Source organism: Equus asinus, chromosome 19, assembly GCF_041296235.1.
Source record: "Equus asinus isolate D_3611 breed Donkey chromosome 19, EquAss-T2T_v2, whole genome shotgun sequence".
Classification (NCBI taxonomy): domain Eukaryota; kingdom Metazoa; phylum Chordata; class Mammalia; order Perissodactyla; family Equidae; genus Equus; species Equus asinus.
The window spans coordinates 7,945,382-7,962,978 of record NC_091808.1 but is presented as its reverse complement, the minus strand read 5'-3'; the positions used below and the strand labels follow the sequence as shown (position 1 = coordinate 7,962,978).

The 17,597-nt window shown below is 51.6% G+C and overlaps 1 protein-coding gene across 1 annotated transcript in view; it reads left to right on the top strand.

The window, feature by feature from the left end:
* Positions 1-17,597, top strand: part of INPP5D (inositol polyphosphate-5-phosphatase D) — a 122,009-nt gene that overhangs the window by 74,222 nt on the left and 30,190 nt on the right. Inside the window, exons 10-15 of the mRNA XM_014862545.3 lie at positions 6,754-6,860; positions 8,918-9,020; positions 10,968-11,164; positions 11,624-11,741; positions 15,348-15,444; positions 16,022-16,160. Coding sequence (XP_014718031.3) covers positions 6,754-6,860; positions 8,918-9,020; positions 10,968-11,164; positions 11,624-11,741; positions 15,348-15,444; positions 16,022-16,160 — 761 coding nt within the window. The remainder of the gene's footprint in view (positions 1-6,753; positions 6,861-8,917; positions 9,021-10,967; positions 11,165-11,623; positions 11,742-15,347; positions 15,445-16,021; positions 16,161-17,597) is intronic.

Genomic DNA, 17,597 nt, shown 5'->3' with positions numbered 1-17,597 from the left:
GTAGGTTCTAGTTGCCATTGGCGATGGCCAGAGTTGGAAAGTTGAGAGAATCCTGATGCACCAGCCTTGCCACGCAGGTGCCCTGTAAGGAGCCCAGGCTGCACTTCCACACTGTCCCCCTCGGCCTTTAGCCCAAGGAGTGGAGTGGCCTTCAGAGACTGTCCTGGGTCAGCACCGCCAGCTCTGAAGCAGGCTCCAGCAGAGATGGCAAATGGCAGCACCTCAGGATCCATCCCACGCGGGTCTCTAGGGTCCAAGACACGCGCTACAGCCTCACCCCGTCAGAAAGTTTGTCTGAGCTGTCAATTCAGCTGGCAAATATCTGGCCTGACAGCCAAGCCCTATAAATAATGCCCATTGCCCCTAGAAGCCCCTAGGGTTGGACCTCCAGAGGGGCGAGAAGGGAGGTCATATTCGGCACCGACTCAGTGCCAGACCCTGTGCTGGGCACAATAGGACAGAGGATAAAAGCACAGGTGGGCTCTGGGGCTACACTGCCCGGGTTCAGATCTAGGCTCTGCCACTTGCGAGCTGTATCATGTTGGCTTAGTTACTTAACCTCTCTGTGCCTCCATTTTCTCATCTGTGAAATGGAAATGATAATAATAAGAGATTTCTCATAGGGTTGTCTGAGCAGAGATGAACTAATGCATGTGACAGCACCTCACGTGTGCCCAGCAGCAGCGCTGGCCCCATGGCAAAATGTCCAGGCAGAGGCCAGGGAGAGAGGTCTGCCCCGTCCTGCAACCACTTGCTCCTGAATCCCCCCTGGGCTGTGGCACCAAGGCCAGGGGCTGCCCTCAGGGCAGCAGGAGGGATGGGAGTCTGGGGACCAGCCTTTTGCAGGAAATGGGATGGAGCAAGGGGAAGAGTGTAGCTAGCACAGGAGGTGTGAGGAGCCCAGCCTTGAGTCCCAGCTCAGCCACCTGTACCTATGGCCTATTGCCCTCTCTCTGGTCCTCAATTTACTTTTCTGTCCAATGGGTACAGTAGCATCCTGTAGGGCTGCTTAGTCTTAAATGGGTAAACATCAAAGTACACAGTGCCCAGCATCCAGCAGATGCTCAATAAAACTGTCTCCCAGCACTGCCATCATTACGGTCATCTTCCCAGGTGACTGAGGAAGGCAGAACAGAGCGGCAAGGAGGATGGATCAGGAAGCGAAGTCCCCAGAGCCTGGAGTGTGACAAGCTGTCATCCACACAGAGCTGAGATCATAGGGCCACTCTGTCCACTGCCAAGTTGGACAGGAGAAAGCAGGACTTACTGAGGGTCTGAGCAGGACTGGAACATGTTGAAAGTGATCAGCTTAGAACCACACTTTGCTGTTATCTGTCGTGGAGGATGAGTTACCACTGAAAGGGGTGGACCCAACTTTGACAAGAGGAAGTGGAAGCCTAAGATGAGTGAAGAGATTGTCAGAGTGCCTGATGGCTATAAAAAAACTCAACGCTTCTGGGCTGAAAGACATGTCTCCCAGGGTTCTGAGAAGCACTGCGAGCTCTTGTCAGTTTAATTCCATGGACGTTTTTCTTTTGAGCATCTTCCAAGGACCAGCACTGAGTTACAGTACTCCCTCAAAGAATTTGCAGTTTAGAAGTGAAAGCTGACAGGTGGGCCTGTGTAAGAACGTGTGTCAGATGCAAGGTGAGCCCTGAAGGAGGACCGATTCGCTCTGTTGTGGGGTGGTGCTGGGAGACAACACCATAGCGATGGCTCTGTCTGGGGGCTTTGAAGGATGAATAGGAGTTCACCAACCATGAGGCAAGGGAAGGCATCTGGACTGAGAATGACAAGTGCAAGGAATTGAACAGGATTTTAAGGAAATCACATGTCACTTGTGGCCCTGGAGGGAGGAATAGTGGGGGATGAGGTCCCAGATGTGGGCAGGGCCTTGAATGCCAAAGTAAGGATTGGAGATGTTCTCCCATGGGCTGGAGGGTGAATATACACGTTTGTGGAATTCTGGACAGCTGGAAAGTTGCCATCAATCAGGGATGGGTAGAAGAGCCAAGGTGGAGATGAGAGGCCCCCCAAAAACCCAGCTTAAGTCAAGAATGGATTATTACGGGGCAGGTTTGTGAGAAGCGTAGATGCCCAGAGCCTGCCAGCTTGGACTCTGAGGGCCTGGCCTACCTGGCTCCTGTCCTGATGGAGCCCTGCTCACCCTCTGTCCTGGCATTTGTCACATCAGAACACAATTACCTCCCCCAAAGCAAGAAGGGTCTTTATCTTACACACCATGGAATCACAGGACCTTGTACCCAGCAGGTGCATCTCGGGTTGCCAATTGGCTGGAGCGCTTGCAAGGTTGCTCATAAATCCCTGCCCCCTCCCCAATAAGGTGGGCTCCACAGAGGCCAGACCTGGGTCTTTTTTATTCACTGTTAAATCGATAGAGTCTAGAACGGTGCTAGGTGGAGAGTAGGTGATCAATACATATGTACTGAATGAATGCATGAACTCTAGACCCGTGAAATAACACGGTTCCTGCGGCTGTGTGCTCAGGTGTCTTCTTTATAAGTGGCACTGAGGGACAGTGTGCTTCATGGGTGAGGGGCTCTGGGTAAACTGGATTCACGTCCTGGCTCCATGGCTTAATAACGGTATGGCCATGTGTAAGTTACTTAACTGCATGAAGCCTCAAGGTCCCCATCCATAAAATGGGGCTTCCTGTAGGGTTGTGAGGGCTACCGGGACAGGGCGTGTCCTTACCTGTCCCGGACACAGTCAATTTGAATCGTGGCTGCTGTGAAGTGCTGTCCACCCGGCAGAAATCTTTGGCCTCAGGTGCTGGAGTTCCTTGCCCTGTTCCTGTCAGCATGTTTATTAGTAGCTTTGGCATCAAGGTCTTCTGTGCATAGGAGAAGCCAGTTGCCGTATGAGGAAATCGTAATATATTCACTCACTGAGCAGCTCTATGGGTCATCGCTGGGGATGCAGGAGTGAACGAACCAGGTGGGGTCCTGGCTCTGAAAGAGGTTACATTCAAGTAAGAGTTGAGGAGAAAATAAGTGAGGACACAAATCTATAAAACAAGAGAGTGTCAGGGAGTCATAAACTCTAGGCTGGAAATTTAGATTGGGTGACATGACAATGACAGAGGAGTGCCATTTGAGCAGACACCTGAGTGTCACCCTGAGTGACCCCTGAGCTTGGGGTACGTCCTAAGTGCAATGAGCCACTGTTAGGAGGTTTTAAGCAGGGGCGTGGTATGATCCCACTTTAAAATGAACCCTGGCTGCTCTCCTGAGAATAAATTATGGCAGGGGGTGGGTGGAGACAGACAGACCAATTAGGAGGCCATGACAGTGGCCAGGCAAGAGATGCTGGTGGCTTGAGATGGTTGGGAAGATGGACAGATTGTGAATGTTTTGCAGGTGGAACTTCTCGGACCTGCCGATGGATGAGATGCAGAGGGGCAAGGCCAATGGGGACTTGTCTACTAGGTGTGGGGACAAGTGGGTCACTTAGCGGCCCTGGGAGAACGCTAATCCTGGTCAAGCAAAATGTCCTGTAGGGGAGGAGGACATTTCCTCTCCCCAAATGGGGGTTCGTCTGGCAGGAGAATGAATTAAATTCACATGAGACAGAATAGCAAGAGAAAATTAAACAAAGCTTTATGAGGAACCATGGCCCGGGGCCTTTCTTCCCGAAGGAAGAAAGGGCACCGAAAAAGTGGGGTGCACATAGTGGATATATACCCCCAAACAAGGTGTTTCACATGTGATTGAAATGTCCCTTTTACAACAGTCACGAGGTTGCTCTGTCAGCATAGCTCTTGATGGAAACGGCAGATAGGTCTGCTGTCTCAGTGAGCGCCGCAGGGTGGCAGGTGTGTTACCTAGGGCTGGGGGGTCACAGATGAGCGCCGCAATCGGTTCCCAGCCTAAAGAAAGATGCTTAATCTTTAAGGAGATGCCAGCGTTGGGAGGGGGAGGGAAGTCAGTTACAGGAGGTTACCAGACTAGCACAATAAAATGCAGATTTAAGTCTTTGCCTTTGGTATTGATTAAGAGTTTTTAGAGAGAAGGTCATCTCCTTTCTTCTTCCTGGTACAGAGAGGGAGGCAGCTTTTACAGATAGAGATTTACCTTACAAATGTAAATGTGTCCTAAGGAAGGGCAAGTTCCATTCCTCAGAGCCTCCTTCCCTGTCCCAGTTTATCAAAAGTAATCAGCCTCAAATAATCCTGATGCCAAAGAGACATATCTTGGGGTGGCCAATTCCAGGTCCCCACAGTCCCATCTCGGGGGCAGCCACACGGTCCTGCAAATGGACGTCAAGGAAAACCAGAAATTCAGAGGGAAGGAGGTGTGGCGTAATAGTAGCATGTTTGGAAAAGTCTCGGGGTGTCCCGGTTGGCAGCGGCAGGAATCAAGCCGTGGGACTTTTATGGCTGCTGACGAGGCTGGAGGGATTTCTGAGAGCACAGGATGTCCACAATTTCCCTCGGTGAGACTTCTGGTCAAGGTGGCGGTTGAATGCACACACTGTCGGTTCCCTTCCTAAAGGCAAAACTCACAAGGGCAAAGAGAAGGAGAGAAAATGATGGCAACGAAGTTCTGAATGCTAAAAAGCAGACAGATAGTAATAACCGACTTGTGGAAACCAAAAAAGCTAAATTTTAAGCGTGTAGTAGGAAAAACTGAGACAGCTGACTCATACCACAGAACCCACAAAGGGCGCAGGAATTGATAGCATCAGGGGCCCCTCGAGTGGGGGTGAAGATGGGGTTATAAACAGCAGGCTTAGAGGAAAATCTTTTTAAAAAGAGTTCTACGCACCAGATCTCTCTCCGCTCCACACAGCCAGTGGCTTCCCTCACTCATTAGGCGGAAGATGGGACGTTTATTCTCTGGAGAAGGGAAAGGATGAGGGGACGCCAGCCTTAATGAGGACAAAGGAGCCTACTGGAGATAGAGAACTAAATAATAGTCACTTTCTGGATGCTGAGACCCCAGCCTTCATCCCTGTCCGGTCCAGGCATGCTGCCAGCCAAGCCCACACCCTCCAGGTGGGAGGCTGGAAGATTTTTCTCTGGAACATGTGACCAGCTCAGGGGCAAAGATCTAAAGATGCTGCCATTAGGTTTCCCCATGAGTCAGCCCATGAGACCACCCAGTGGAGAAGCCCTGCTCAACAGACCCCCACCGTCACTGCAGGAACTCTCAGCCAGGGATCACCAGACCCTGGAGGGGACCCTAGAACAGGAGACAGTGAGGTGCAAGGCAAAAAAAAAAAAACAAAAAGACGAAAAACCTGGAGGAGACAAGTTATGCAGATGGAAAGAAACGGGACCATGAACCAGGAGCAGAATGCTGTTCAAAAAGGAACATTCAGAGAACAAAATAAAAGAGAAGAAGGAGGGGGGCGGAGGGAAGGGAAGGAGAAGAAGAAAGGGAAACAAAACATTATGAAAACATTGTAGAGGAAACTTAGAAAAATAAAAACTCAGTGGAAAGGTGGAGAGAGAAAGTCAAGGAATGCTCCCAGAAGGCAGAACAAAAGAGAAAGTGAAGGAAAGTAGGAGAGAAGAGATTTTTTTAAAAATTAGAAGACCCATCCAGGAGATCCAATACCAAGACAGCAAGCATCAGTGAGAAAACAGAGAAACAGCGAGAAAATTCATTAAAGAAACCACACAAGAAAAATTCTCTGGACTGAAGAACGCCAGTTTCCAGATTGAAAATGGCCCCCAGGTGCCCAGCACAATGGAGGGAAACAGATCTGCCCTGGAGCGCACACAAACTTGGAAAGTCTTACAACCCTGGGTTCAAAGGAAAGATCTAAAACTTCAAAGCAAAAGGTAGATTACAGACCATGCCGGGGTCCGGGTTGGGGGGTGGCCAGGACCACCTCCAAGTTCAGTGATTCGCCAGGAGGACTCGGGACTCAGCATGGCGTCATGCACCTGTGATTTATTAAAACAAAAGAATATGATGCAAAATCAGCCAAGGGAAGGGCGCCCAGGGTGAAGTCCAGGGGACACCAGGTGCAGGACTCCAGGAGTCCCTCCCAATGCCATCACACAGGATGTGCTTAATTCCTCCCCCAACGGGCTGTGACAACACGTGCGAAGTGTCATCCACCAGGGATGCTCATTAGAGACCCAGCACTCGGGGATTTTACCGGGGGCTGGTCGCGCAGGCACCCTCTGCCTGGCACTACCCAGATTCCAGACTCCCAGGAAGAACACGGGTGTTAGGCATGAACCACACTGTCTGTACCAACAGCGCAGGCACAGAGAGCAGCTCCCATCAGTTCAGGGGCCCCTGGGAGCCCTCCCCAAAGATCTCCCCATCAGGATAACAGCCAGACCTGCCATGTTAACTCTCTTCTGCACACGGGGCATCAGAACGACGTTGATTTTCTCAGCAGCAATGCCACGAACTAGAGATGATGAAGCAATTAAAAAAAAAAGAAAGAAAGAAAGAGGAGGAGGAGGAGTGAGGGATAAAGAGAAGGGAGGGAAGGAAGAAGATGAAAAGACGGACAGTCCCACTGTCTCTGCTCTGGCCAGGCCACCTCTTGCTTGTTCCAGGCACCACCCTTCTCACACATAAGCCCTTCCCTGGAAGAGCAGCCGGGAGCTGAGGGACCTGAGGGACCTGGAGACTAACACCCATTCTGGGCTCAGCCTGGGGACAGGAAAGGTGGGGAAGGCTGGTCAGTTTCTTGGAATATAGTGGAGACTGAACACACTGGGCAGTGAGCGGATGAATGAATAAACGAACTTGCATTTGTCTTAAGTCCTGCAGCTCATCAAGTCTCAGAAATTTCTGAACAAGTTGGTGATTTTGGTGGAAACAGAGAAGGAGAAGACCCTGCGGAAGGAATACGTTTTTGCTGACTCCAAAGTAAGTGACAATATACTTCTAAGAGGGGCCGAGAAGGCAGTGAGGGACGCACGTTTCCTGTGCTTTGCTACGTGCCCACAAGTTGGCTCCATCAGCTCGCTAAGTTCTCACAGCCAATTTCCCACCTGGGAAAGCTGAACCCAGAGGGGTTAGGGGACATGTTCCAGGCCAGCTGGGATGTGAGCAGTCACTGCTCCATCTTCCCCCTCTGCTATGCCACCTGCCCCTGAGAGGGTGCATCCTTTATCCCCTGCATCTTATCCAGCCCTGAGCCCCATTGGGAGGCTTCCCCTTCGCTAGGCTGCACGCTGGAGCACCTCAGATTTGAATCTGAGTCCCAACCAGCACTCCCTCATCTCCACACTTTGCCCCACTCTGCAGAAGTTGGATGCATTGCCAGGATGGGCTCCTGGAGTAAGAGGTGGTGTGGGTAAGAGGTGGGAAGAACCCAGGGTCTGCAGGCATCAAGGTGGGGCCTGAGTAGAGCCAGAGACAGGGTTCTCTGTGACCTGATCCCTCACCTCTGACGTGCTACCCAGGGGCCAGAACTCACAATCACCTCCTTCCTGTTTATCCTCTAGTGTACGGCTCCCTTGAGGCAGTGAAAATGGACCTCAGGGCACAAAGCTCCCACCACATCAGGTGTTGGCTGACCACGAAGCAAGGCACTGTGGGAGGCCAGTGGGAGGTCCGGGGGGTGTCCAGAGCTGGCTGTGAGGGTGGGAAGGACTGAGAGAAAGGATAGAGAAGGGACTGGGAGAAACGAGGATGCAGAGGAAGGCAGAGAGAAAGATCTCACTGGGCAGCATTCTGGGCACATGGGCATAGGTCCAAAACCCAGTTCTGCCATTGCTGCAAGCTCAGAAGGATCGAGACACAGTGGTAAACTGAGGCATTGAATTTTTTCTTTTCCTGAGGAAGATTAGCCCTGAGCTAACATCTGTGCCAGTCTTCCTCTATTTTGTATGTGGGTCACTACCACAGCATGGCCGATGCATGGTGTAGGTCTGCACCCGGGATCCAATCCTGCATACCGGGGCTGTGGAAGCAGAGCACATCAAACTTAACCACTAAGCCACAGGGCCAGCCCCAGGCACCGAATTTTAAGCCATCCCCAGCCAAGGGTAGGTTTCTACAAAGACAGCCATCATAACATCTTTGTAAGTTTGTTTCTTAGGAGACTTAGTGAGATTTGCCATTATTAGGTTGAATCATATGAAATTGCCATCCTTGTAGATCTGAAACACTCAAAAATTGGTCATTTCACCAGGGACAACCTAAAATTTTGTGCACGCTTGTTTAGTCAACCTGGCCTATTCGACTGTAAGCTAAGAGAGAACTGCGTCTGCTTTGTGCCTGCCTCCTGTGTACCAGGCAAATAAAGGGAGGAATATTGAGGAGGTTCTGACAGCCTTCATGTGTCCTTTTCTTTTTAATCAGTTTCTTTAAATTTTCTTTCATTACATAGGTAATCTATTCTTATTGGTGAAAAAGTAACAAATAAGCAAAAAGTATAAAATACATCCGTATACCACTAGGGAAGCTGGGACTATACCCTTCCTGATTTTTTTTTTTTTTTAATAAAAATGCAGTGATGCTCTTCATACTGTTTTGTCAACTGGCCTTTTGTACTTAACAATATATTTTGACCATCTATCCTTGTTGATAAAGTATTTCTGCATGAAAATTTTAAAACCCTATGGTATTCTAGTGTATAGATGGCCCATGATACAATTATGAATTCATCCCCTAAGATTGGACATTAAGGTTGTTTCTAATCTTTTCTGTACTGACACGTGCTGCAGTCCCCGTGATGTGGTTGGGTCTTTGTATGGTTCCTGGTTATTTTCTTAGAGTCAGGTCCTTGCAGAGGAATGGCTGAGTCAAAGAGAAGCCACCTTCTTAAGACTCCGGACACGTGTTTCCAGATTCCTCTCCTGGAAGTTCGTACTGATTTGCGCTGCTCTCAGTTTTCTTGAAGCTGACCAAGTCCTTTGAAAGTGTAATGGGCAGGGAGGCAGAAGCCTTTCTGAGTCTGTCTGCCCTTCCATCCCTAGAAGAGAGAAGGCTTCTGCCAGCTCCTACAGCAGATGAAGAACAAGCACTCGGAGCAGCCGGAGCCTGACATGATCACCATCTTCATCGGCACCTGGAACATGGGTAGGTCCACATCCCTGCCCTGCCGCCCGTCACCTCCCCTTGGGTTCTGCGTGGCTGCCTCAGCATCCTCTCTCCCCACCCACTGTCCCCAGCCCACCTGCACAGCCTCCTGTCTAGGGAATTCCGCACTGTCCCTGAGACCGAGCAGGAGAAACGAGCTCTGGGATTCTCATATCCCAAGAGCAGCTGAAGTGGGCCGCTTTGCATGTCTAAATTGGAAAATTTTAAGTAAAGAGTCTGAATATCTAGGTGTAGGGGCTCCTGGACATCTGCCAGCCTTAGGCTGCTCGCCGGGCACCCCAGGCCTGGAATAAGGAACTCTCCCTGAGTGGGGTTGTCAGAATGAGACAGAGAGAGCGGATGGCCAATTAAAGTTGAATTTCATGTAAATAATAAATACTTTTTTAGTATAGGTATTTAGCTGGAAATAAATACGTACATACTAAATACAAATTATGCTAAATATATATGCTGTTATATATATGTATATACTAAAATACAAATATACTATACTGAATATAAATTATACTCAGTATTTAGTGTAACTGTTCAGCTAGAAATAACTACTGAATATATACCAAATATATACTGTACTAAATATGCCTACTATATACTTATATATTTTTATATACTACATGTAAGTTATACTAAGTAATTGTTGAGTGTAAGTATTCAGCTAGAAATAAAAAAATAAGTAGATACAGAATGCCCAGCAGCGTTGGGGAGGAGGGGGTGAGCAGCAGCCCATGGTGGAGGGGCAGGGGCTCACCTGGAGTGAAAGCACAGTACTGATTCCTGGCCAGTCAGCCGAGTGGAGGATGGGCCAGGCTCCCTGGAGGGCGGTCAGGAGATCTCCTTACCTGATTCCACCGGCCACCGGCCCTCCCCAGGCCTTCATGCCCAGATATTCCAGGGGCCACGGCGGCACTGAAGGAGGACTCTGGCCTGTGCCCTGGGGTCCTATGTCCCCATCTATCCCCTCCAGTGTTTCTAATTGGCCGCCTGATTTCATCACCTCTGGTGTTCACACACGTGGGCACATGGCCCCTTTTCCGATGTTTCCTCTGTGAGCCTGGAGGTCTTAGATTTGGCTGGGCCTGGTTAAGGCCGTCCTGTCGCACCACTTCAGGAGGGGACCTTCACACAGAAGACAGTGTGGAAGGAGCTGACTATACTAGGTGGGGTGGGAGGGTTTCCCCAAAAGGAGGCCACCAGACCCCAACGCTTGTGCACCCAACATGAACCATAGAGGGGAACAGAACTCAGCAATGGTCAAGGCACTTCAGTTCTCGGCTTCTTGGTGCTTGTGAGCCAAGAAGGTTATGTCTTTGGGGAAAAATTTTACTCAACCTTCAAGGGCATTGCAAGGAGAAATAAATCTTTCATCAGTTCTTTATTGAGCTGCTTCAACTCATTTTTCAAAATGGCGGTGGAGGAGGGTCTCCAGACTCCCCACTTCTCTGGCTAATACCTGCACATCTCTCTGTTCTCGGCTAAGATTTCTCTTTTGCAAGGAAGCCAGTGTTGTCTCCCACTGTGGGCTAGAAGCTTCCGTCTTAAACCTGTCAGCCTGCTGGGCTGTCTTGCCAGTGGAATATAAATTCCTCCAGAACTGTGTCTCAGTTCCCAGTGTCGCCCCAAGGCCTGGGGCAGTGTTTGACATCTCATGCAGCTAGTTCAAGGCACCACATGGAATCTTCGGGTGTTCCTGGTCTTTGAAACTTAACGTTATCTTTGAAAAGAAACTTAACTGACCTCTGACCCTATCTGACATCCTGGGTGATATTGGTACCCAGTTCTCCACCTAAAGTGTTTCGTTGGGTGGCCTGAATGGTTTTCAGTGACTATATGACCACCCCCGGACGCTGCCCCCCACCTCTGTTTTGAATTTGAATTTCAAAACTGATGTACGTTTGACTCACTTGGTGTTGGGTTTTGCTGTTGAAGGTAACGCCCCCCCTCCCAAGAAGATCACGTCCTGGTTTCTCTCCAAGGGGCAGGGGAAGACGCGGGATGACTCTGCTGACTACATCCCCCACGACATCTACGTGATCGGCACCCAGGAGGACCCCCTGGGAGAGAAGGAGTGGCTGGAGATCCTCAAACACTCCCTTCAGGAAATCACCAGCATGACTTTTAAAACAGTGAGCACCTGGCCGCGGCCCTGGGTGGGACTCTGGGGCAGTGAGCTCTGCCAGACCGGCTGGGAGCATCTCAGAGCAAGGGCGCGCTCAGCCTATCGGCTTTCAACTTCCAAAGACGCCTGGGTGCTCAGTGGTGCCCCCCACCTTCTAGGGCTAGAGGAGGGCACATATACTCAGAAATTGATGGGGCCCATGGGCATTGCTGAAAGTCACTGGAGTGCTTTCTCTTCCCTGCCTGGGCTCATAGATCATATTTCCTTCATTAAAATCTTGTCAGTCCTCACTCTCATCTTTAAGATGCTGTGTCTCATCTCTAGGGCATCATTAGGAGTCCCCCGAAGTTTTGGGATTACAGGCAGATACTCCACACCTGGAGGGTGAGGGCTGGGTGTGAATCACGTGCTCTGGGGTCAAGCACAGTGCCGTGGCCCAGGGTCACAATGTTGTCCTCCCTGCCAGATTGCCATCCACACCCTCTGGAACATCCGCATCGTGGTGCTGGCCAAGCCGGAGCACGAGAACCGGATCAGCCACATCTGCACAGACAACGTGAAGACGGGCATCGCCAACACGCTGGGTGAGTAGGGAGGGGGCCATGTTCTCCAAAGCTGCCTCGTGTGTCCATTCCATCTGGGCCAAGTGGGACTTCCGCGGGTTAAAAACTGAAAGTCTCAAGTCCTGGAATCCCCTCAGTCTTGGGCGAGCTGGGAGGGTTTGTCCCCCAGCCTTAATCACCTGGTCTACATCGGGACCCGGCTACAGGGGAAGCCCGACATTCCGTGTTTCCGAGAAGCTCCAGTGGTGTTGGTGCTGCTGGCCCTGAGTATCCGGGACCTAGAATAAGGGTCGGCCAACTTGCTGTAAAGAGCCAGATAGCAAATATTACAGGCTTAGCAGGCCGTCTGCAACTCCTCACCCCTGGAGCCCTCACACAGCAGCACCGGTAGACAGCGTGAGAATGAGTGGGCTTGGCTGTGTTCCGTGAAACCTTGCTTACAAGCACCAGCTGTGGGTTCCTTTTGGCCCACAGGCTGTAGGTTGCCAACCCCTGGTCTAGATCTGGACCCACTCGGGTGGGATCTGGAAACAGTGGTATCAGCTGTGAGCCAGTGGGGACAATCAGAGTGCTTCAGAGAACTGAAATAAGAGGGGAGGACCCATGAGCATGTGTGAACGTGTGTGTGTGTGTCGGTGAATGTGTAAGTCTGTGTGTGAGAGTGCATGTTTGGGAGTGTGTGAGCCTGTGCATGAGTGTGTGCATAGGTGTACGAATGTGGGCGTGCAAGTCTATGAGTGCACGTGGGCAGGTGCACCCACACAGGGGCCGTGGGTAGAGCTGAGGGCAAGGCCAGCGGTTTCTGCTGGTTGGAGTCAGGGACAGGACAGAGGCCCCGAGATAACAGGAAACAGAATAATTGCGGCAATCGAACATGAAAAGCTCAACTTTTCTGCTGACAAACCGCAAACTGCCCGTGTCCACACCCCCTTGTCCCTCCTTCCTTCCTGTCACAGTGGCTGCTCTGCTCTGAAGCTTACGCCCTTCTGCTGCCCAGGAACCTCCTTCTAGACTTTGTTCCATCTCTGCCAGGGCTGCCTGCCTCCTTCCCACTGGCCCCTTCCCAACAGCGTGTGATATTCTTGAACCTTCCATTAAGAGATGAACCCGCTCCCCAGCCAGACCTCGCCACCGGCTGCTGCCCCAGCTCTCTTCCATTGTGACTGAGCAACTCTGTACCCACCACCCCCACCCCATCACCGTGCTAGGCTCTGGCTGGTTACCACAGCAGACAGGAGCCTGCTCTCGGGGACAGACAGGCAGCAGGATGGCTTCTGCGAGTGAGTGTGTTGGCAAAGGAGTGTGTGGTGTGTAGGGCACAGGGGTTCCAGGTACGTCTTGAGATGGGGGGTCGAGGGGCCTCTCTGAGAAGGGGCACTGGGACTTGAGTCTGAGGGGTAAGGAGGGGTCAGTGTGGGAAGACCATTCCACACAGCAGAAATGGTGAAGCAAAGGCCCTGAGGCCGCTGGGCTGCAGCTTCAGTGGGTGATGGGAGTAAGGCCAGAGAGGGAGGCAGGAGGCCTGGACAGAGTCTGAGCTTTATGGCCGATGGAGGACAGCTTGGAGGCGAGGAGTTCCCACGCACCGGCCCCTCCTTCACCTTCCCTGGGGCTGGCCTCTACCCCATTGCTCCCCCAACATGGCTCCCAGCCATGGTCAGTGCAGGGCGGGAGCTCGGTGAAGGCTGGTTGACTGCTGGGACACTGATCTTAAAGAGCTAAGACCTCTTAGCATGTATACCCTGTACAAGGCCATGTGCTAAATGCTTTAAGAGTGTTACCTCATTTATGGGGCTGGCCCCGTGGCCGAGTGGTTAAGTTCATGCCCTCTGCTTCAGCGGCCCAGGGTTTCGCCGGTTCGGATCCTGGGCGAGGACATGGCACCGCTCATCAGGCCACGCTGAGGTGGCCTCCCACATGCCACAACTAGAAGGACACACAACTAGAATATACACCGATGTACTGGGGGGCTTTGGGGAGAGAAAGAAGGAAAAAATAAAAGATTGGCAACAGATGTTAGCTCAGGTGCCAATCTTTAAAAAAAAAAGAGTATTATCTCATTTAACACAAATGCTTGTGGGGGCAGGGACCATCATTCACCCCATTCATAGACAAGATACTGGAGGCCACCGTGATGTTCCCTGACCTGTCGGAGGCCTAGCGACAAGAAAGTGGTAGGCAGGGATTTAGATGCAGGCCATGCTGCAGGAGGGGGAGAAAGCCAAAAGGGGAGCCCTCCTGGGGGCGGGGAGCAGGGCTGTTGGTCATGCTCAGGGCAGTGGAGAGTGAGCGGGGACCACTGGCCGGGCTGCGGCTCCCCCCGGGTCCAAAGAGGCAGACCCTGGTGGTCTCCAAGGTCCTCTTGCTTAGGCCCTACCCAGTGCTGTCCAGCCAGACTGAGCGCGAGCCATCGAGGTCGTTGTCAATGTTGTGGTAGCCGCATTAAAAGGAAACAGGTGAAGTCGATTTTAATAATATACTTTATCAAACCTCATACATTAAAATATTATCATTTCAGTAGGTATTCAATATAAAAAACTTGGATATTGCACATTCAGTTTCTTACTGAGGCTTATAATTCCGACGAAACATTGACGGCCCATCTCGGTTTGGACCAGCCGCCTGTCACGTGCTCAGTATGTGGGGCTCATGGCTGCTGTGTTGGGCAGCGTTGGTTCTCAGACTTTGCCATGTGTCAGAACCCCTGACAGCAGGGGTTGGCAAACTCTTTTCTCTAAAAGGCCAGGTCATAAGGATTTTAGGCCTTGTGGCTCAGGCAGCCTCTGTCGCAACGACTCCACACTGTCTCTGGGCGTTGCTGTGTTCCTGTAAAATGTTATTTGCAGACTCTGAAATTTGAATTTCATCTTATTTTAACGTGTCACACAATATTCTTCTTTTGATTTTTTTTTGATTATTTTAAAAAGTAAAACCCATTTTTCGCTGGCAGGGGGCCAGCGTTTGCCCACCGCCGGCCTAGAGGACTTGTTACACACAGATTACGGGGCCCCACCCCCAGAATTTCTGAGTCAGCAGGTCCAGGGTGGGGCCTGAGAATTTGCACTTCTGACAAGTTCTCGGGTGACGCTGATGCTGCTGGTCCAGGGAACACACTTTGAGAACCCCTGGTTGGTAGGTTAAAACTCTACAGGAAAAAGAGTGAGGTCTCAGTGAGCGTTTTGGTCTCCCCAGGAACCTGGAGTTAGCTGGGTGGGAGGTCAGCCCACCCAGTCGCAGCCTCCCCTTCCTCCTGAATCTTCCTTCCAAGGCTTCTGGCTGCTTTTGGTTATCCTGCCTGCTTGGCAGGTGGGTAACTGATTGCCCCCTTAGAGAGAGATGCTGGGATGGTCACCCCAGCAGCCCCCTCCCTCAGCCCCACGGAGAGCCCCCAGGCTGCTGGCGGTTCACCCCATTTTCTCGTTGTCCTGGAGGAATCTCAGCCCCGACTCCCTGTCACCTGTTGCATCTCCCACCCCAAGGGAACCTGTTCTCCTTTATTCCTTCTCCACTTCCCCGCACCTGCTTCTCTCCTTCTTTATTAAAACGGTTCCTTCATCTTCATCTCCTGCCCTGTGGCAAGGTTGCCTGTTTGTTACTTTGACTTCTTCCTTCTCCCTCCCTCTTTAGGGAACAAGGGAGCTGTGGGGGTGTCGTTCATGTTCAACGGGACCTCTTTGGGATTTGTCAACAGCCACTTGACTTCTGGCAGCGAAAAGAAACTCAGGTAAGGGCACTCCTCCCCCAAGAACCTATATTGGGGTCATTTGCCCAGGTGGACCTCACCCCCCTCAATACCATAAGGACTGCCCAGCCCTAGGCTGGGACCCGGTCCTGTTGGCCTCTAAGGGCTTTTTCCATGGTCTCATTAAAGGCAGCTTTAGCACAAGAGTGACCTTCCGTGTGGATAAAGCCTGCGTGATGGACAGACAGACATTTCCTGTGTCATTAACCTAGTAGACACCCAATACCCCTCCGTTTCTCCAGGGGAAAATCTCATCTGGGGGACCTTACAGATCAAAGCCCATTTTGCCTCTGGGTGGCCCAGTCATGAAGACAGCCATCTAGAATATTCCTGATTCCGAAGTCCTGCTGAGCAGATGCTCCCAGGGCCCCTGCCCTCTGTTCCCAGTTCAGCCCAAAAGGCCCTTTTGCATCTCAGCCATGCCCCACCGGCACGTAAGGGTGGATTGCTGTGGCAGGGGCTGGAGATTGAGGTCTCAGTCCCGCCCACTCCCCAGCACCCATGGTGGAGTAGGGAACCAACAACCCCATGCTAAATGGCCGCTTTTTCATTTAATCAGGCGAAACCAAAACTATATGAACATTCTCCGGTTTCTGGCTCTGGGAGACAAGAAACTGAGTCCCTTTAACATCACTCACCGCTTCACCCACCTCTTCTGGCTCGGGGACCTCAACTACCGTGTGGAGCTGCCCACCTGGGTAAGGAGGTGCCCGCGTGGGGCTGGGGTTGCCTGCCTGGGGCTGGGGCTGTGGCTGCACCCCGAGTGAGGAGCTCTCTGCCCAGGGCTGGGCTGCACACAGAGGCTCCCTTGAGTCCACTCAGAGCAGAGGGTCGTGGACCCCCACAGACCGAGCTGGGCCAAGGCAGCTACTCCCTGTCTGGGACTCGATGCTGTTTCCATTATGGAGTCTTTCTGTATGATTCACCTCTGCTCACACCTAGATTCCACATAACTGTCCTGGCTGCCCCTCACCACCACCTGCCACTCTGGTCCTCCAGCTGGCTGGTCTCAAATCCCCAAGGCAGGTGAATCTGAGGAGACCAACTCAATTTTCTCCCCAAATCACAGGTCACCTGCCAGCCTAAGGAAGACATTCCTTAAGTTGGATGCCCAGCCCGGTCCCGTGAGCAGTGGTCAGAGACCTTGTTCACTCAGGGAGGGTGAAGGCTTTCCCAGGAATGGGGGGTGGGTGGGCATGGCTGCCGGACGTGTCTTGAATCAGACATGGTTGTTTTTTGGTGCTTCTAAAAGATGGGACAGGGCCCGGGCATGGGAGCAGAACCGTGCCTGTCTGCCCAGAGGCCTTGGTTAATAGCCCGTTGCATCGCTGTCTCACAGAGATGTGGAACACTTTTGCACTGCCGTCCTGTGAGGGTGGAGGGGAGGTCGGCAGAAACTGAACTGACCTTACAGCAGAGGGAGAGCCTGGAGCACAGACAGGCTAGGAAAACGGCCTTGGGTCAGTTACAGATCTCCAGTGGGGAGTGTAGGGGCCGTTTGTGCCCTTTGATCCTCCCCGACCACTCCGTCCCTCCCAAGATGCTCCTCAGGCAGCTTTCCTTCTCGCCCTCCTGACTGAGTGGGAAGATGGGAGCGAGGTGGACAGGGACCCCCCCACCCCCACCCCTTCACAGCCTAAGGGGCTGTCACAGCCATTCACTCACCAGAAGCTCAGCCAAGTGTATTCGCCAGAGCAGAGGTAACACAAGCCAAGGGAGAGAGGACGGCTGGATTCCAAGGCCAGCACGTCCCATTGGTGTCACACCGACTCTCGGGGTCCGAGCCCAGATCAGGGAGGCCTAATGCTCACAGATCTGAGGGCTGGGGTTCCAGATCCTTTCATGACCTTCCAACAGGCTCGCAGTTCCCACAGAGAGAACAAGAAAGAGCAGGAGACATGCCTACCTATCTAATGAAGTGTTAATAAAAATGATATTAAAAGACAGTCTGGAACAAAAACCAGCCCACTAATTGGGAAAAAATGTTCACAAGTTATTTATCTGACAAAGGGTTAATCTCCATAATATACAAAGAACTCACACAACTCAACAATAAAAAAATCAAACAACCCAATTACAAAATGGGCAGGGGACATGAACAGACATTTCTCCGAAGAAGATATATGGATGGCCAA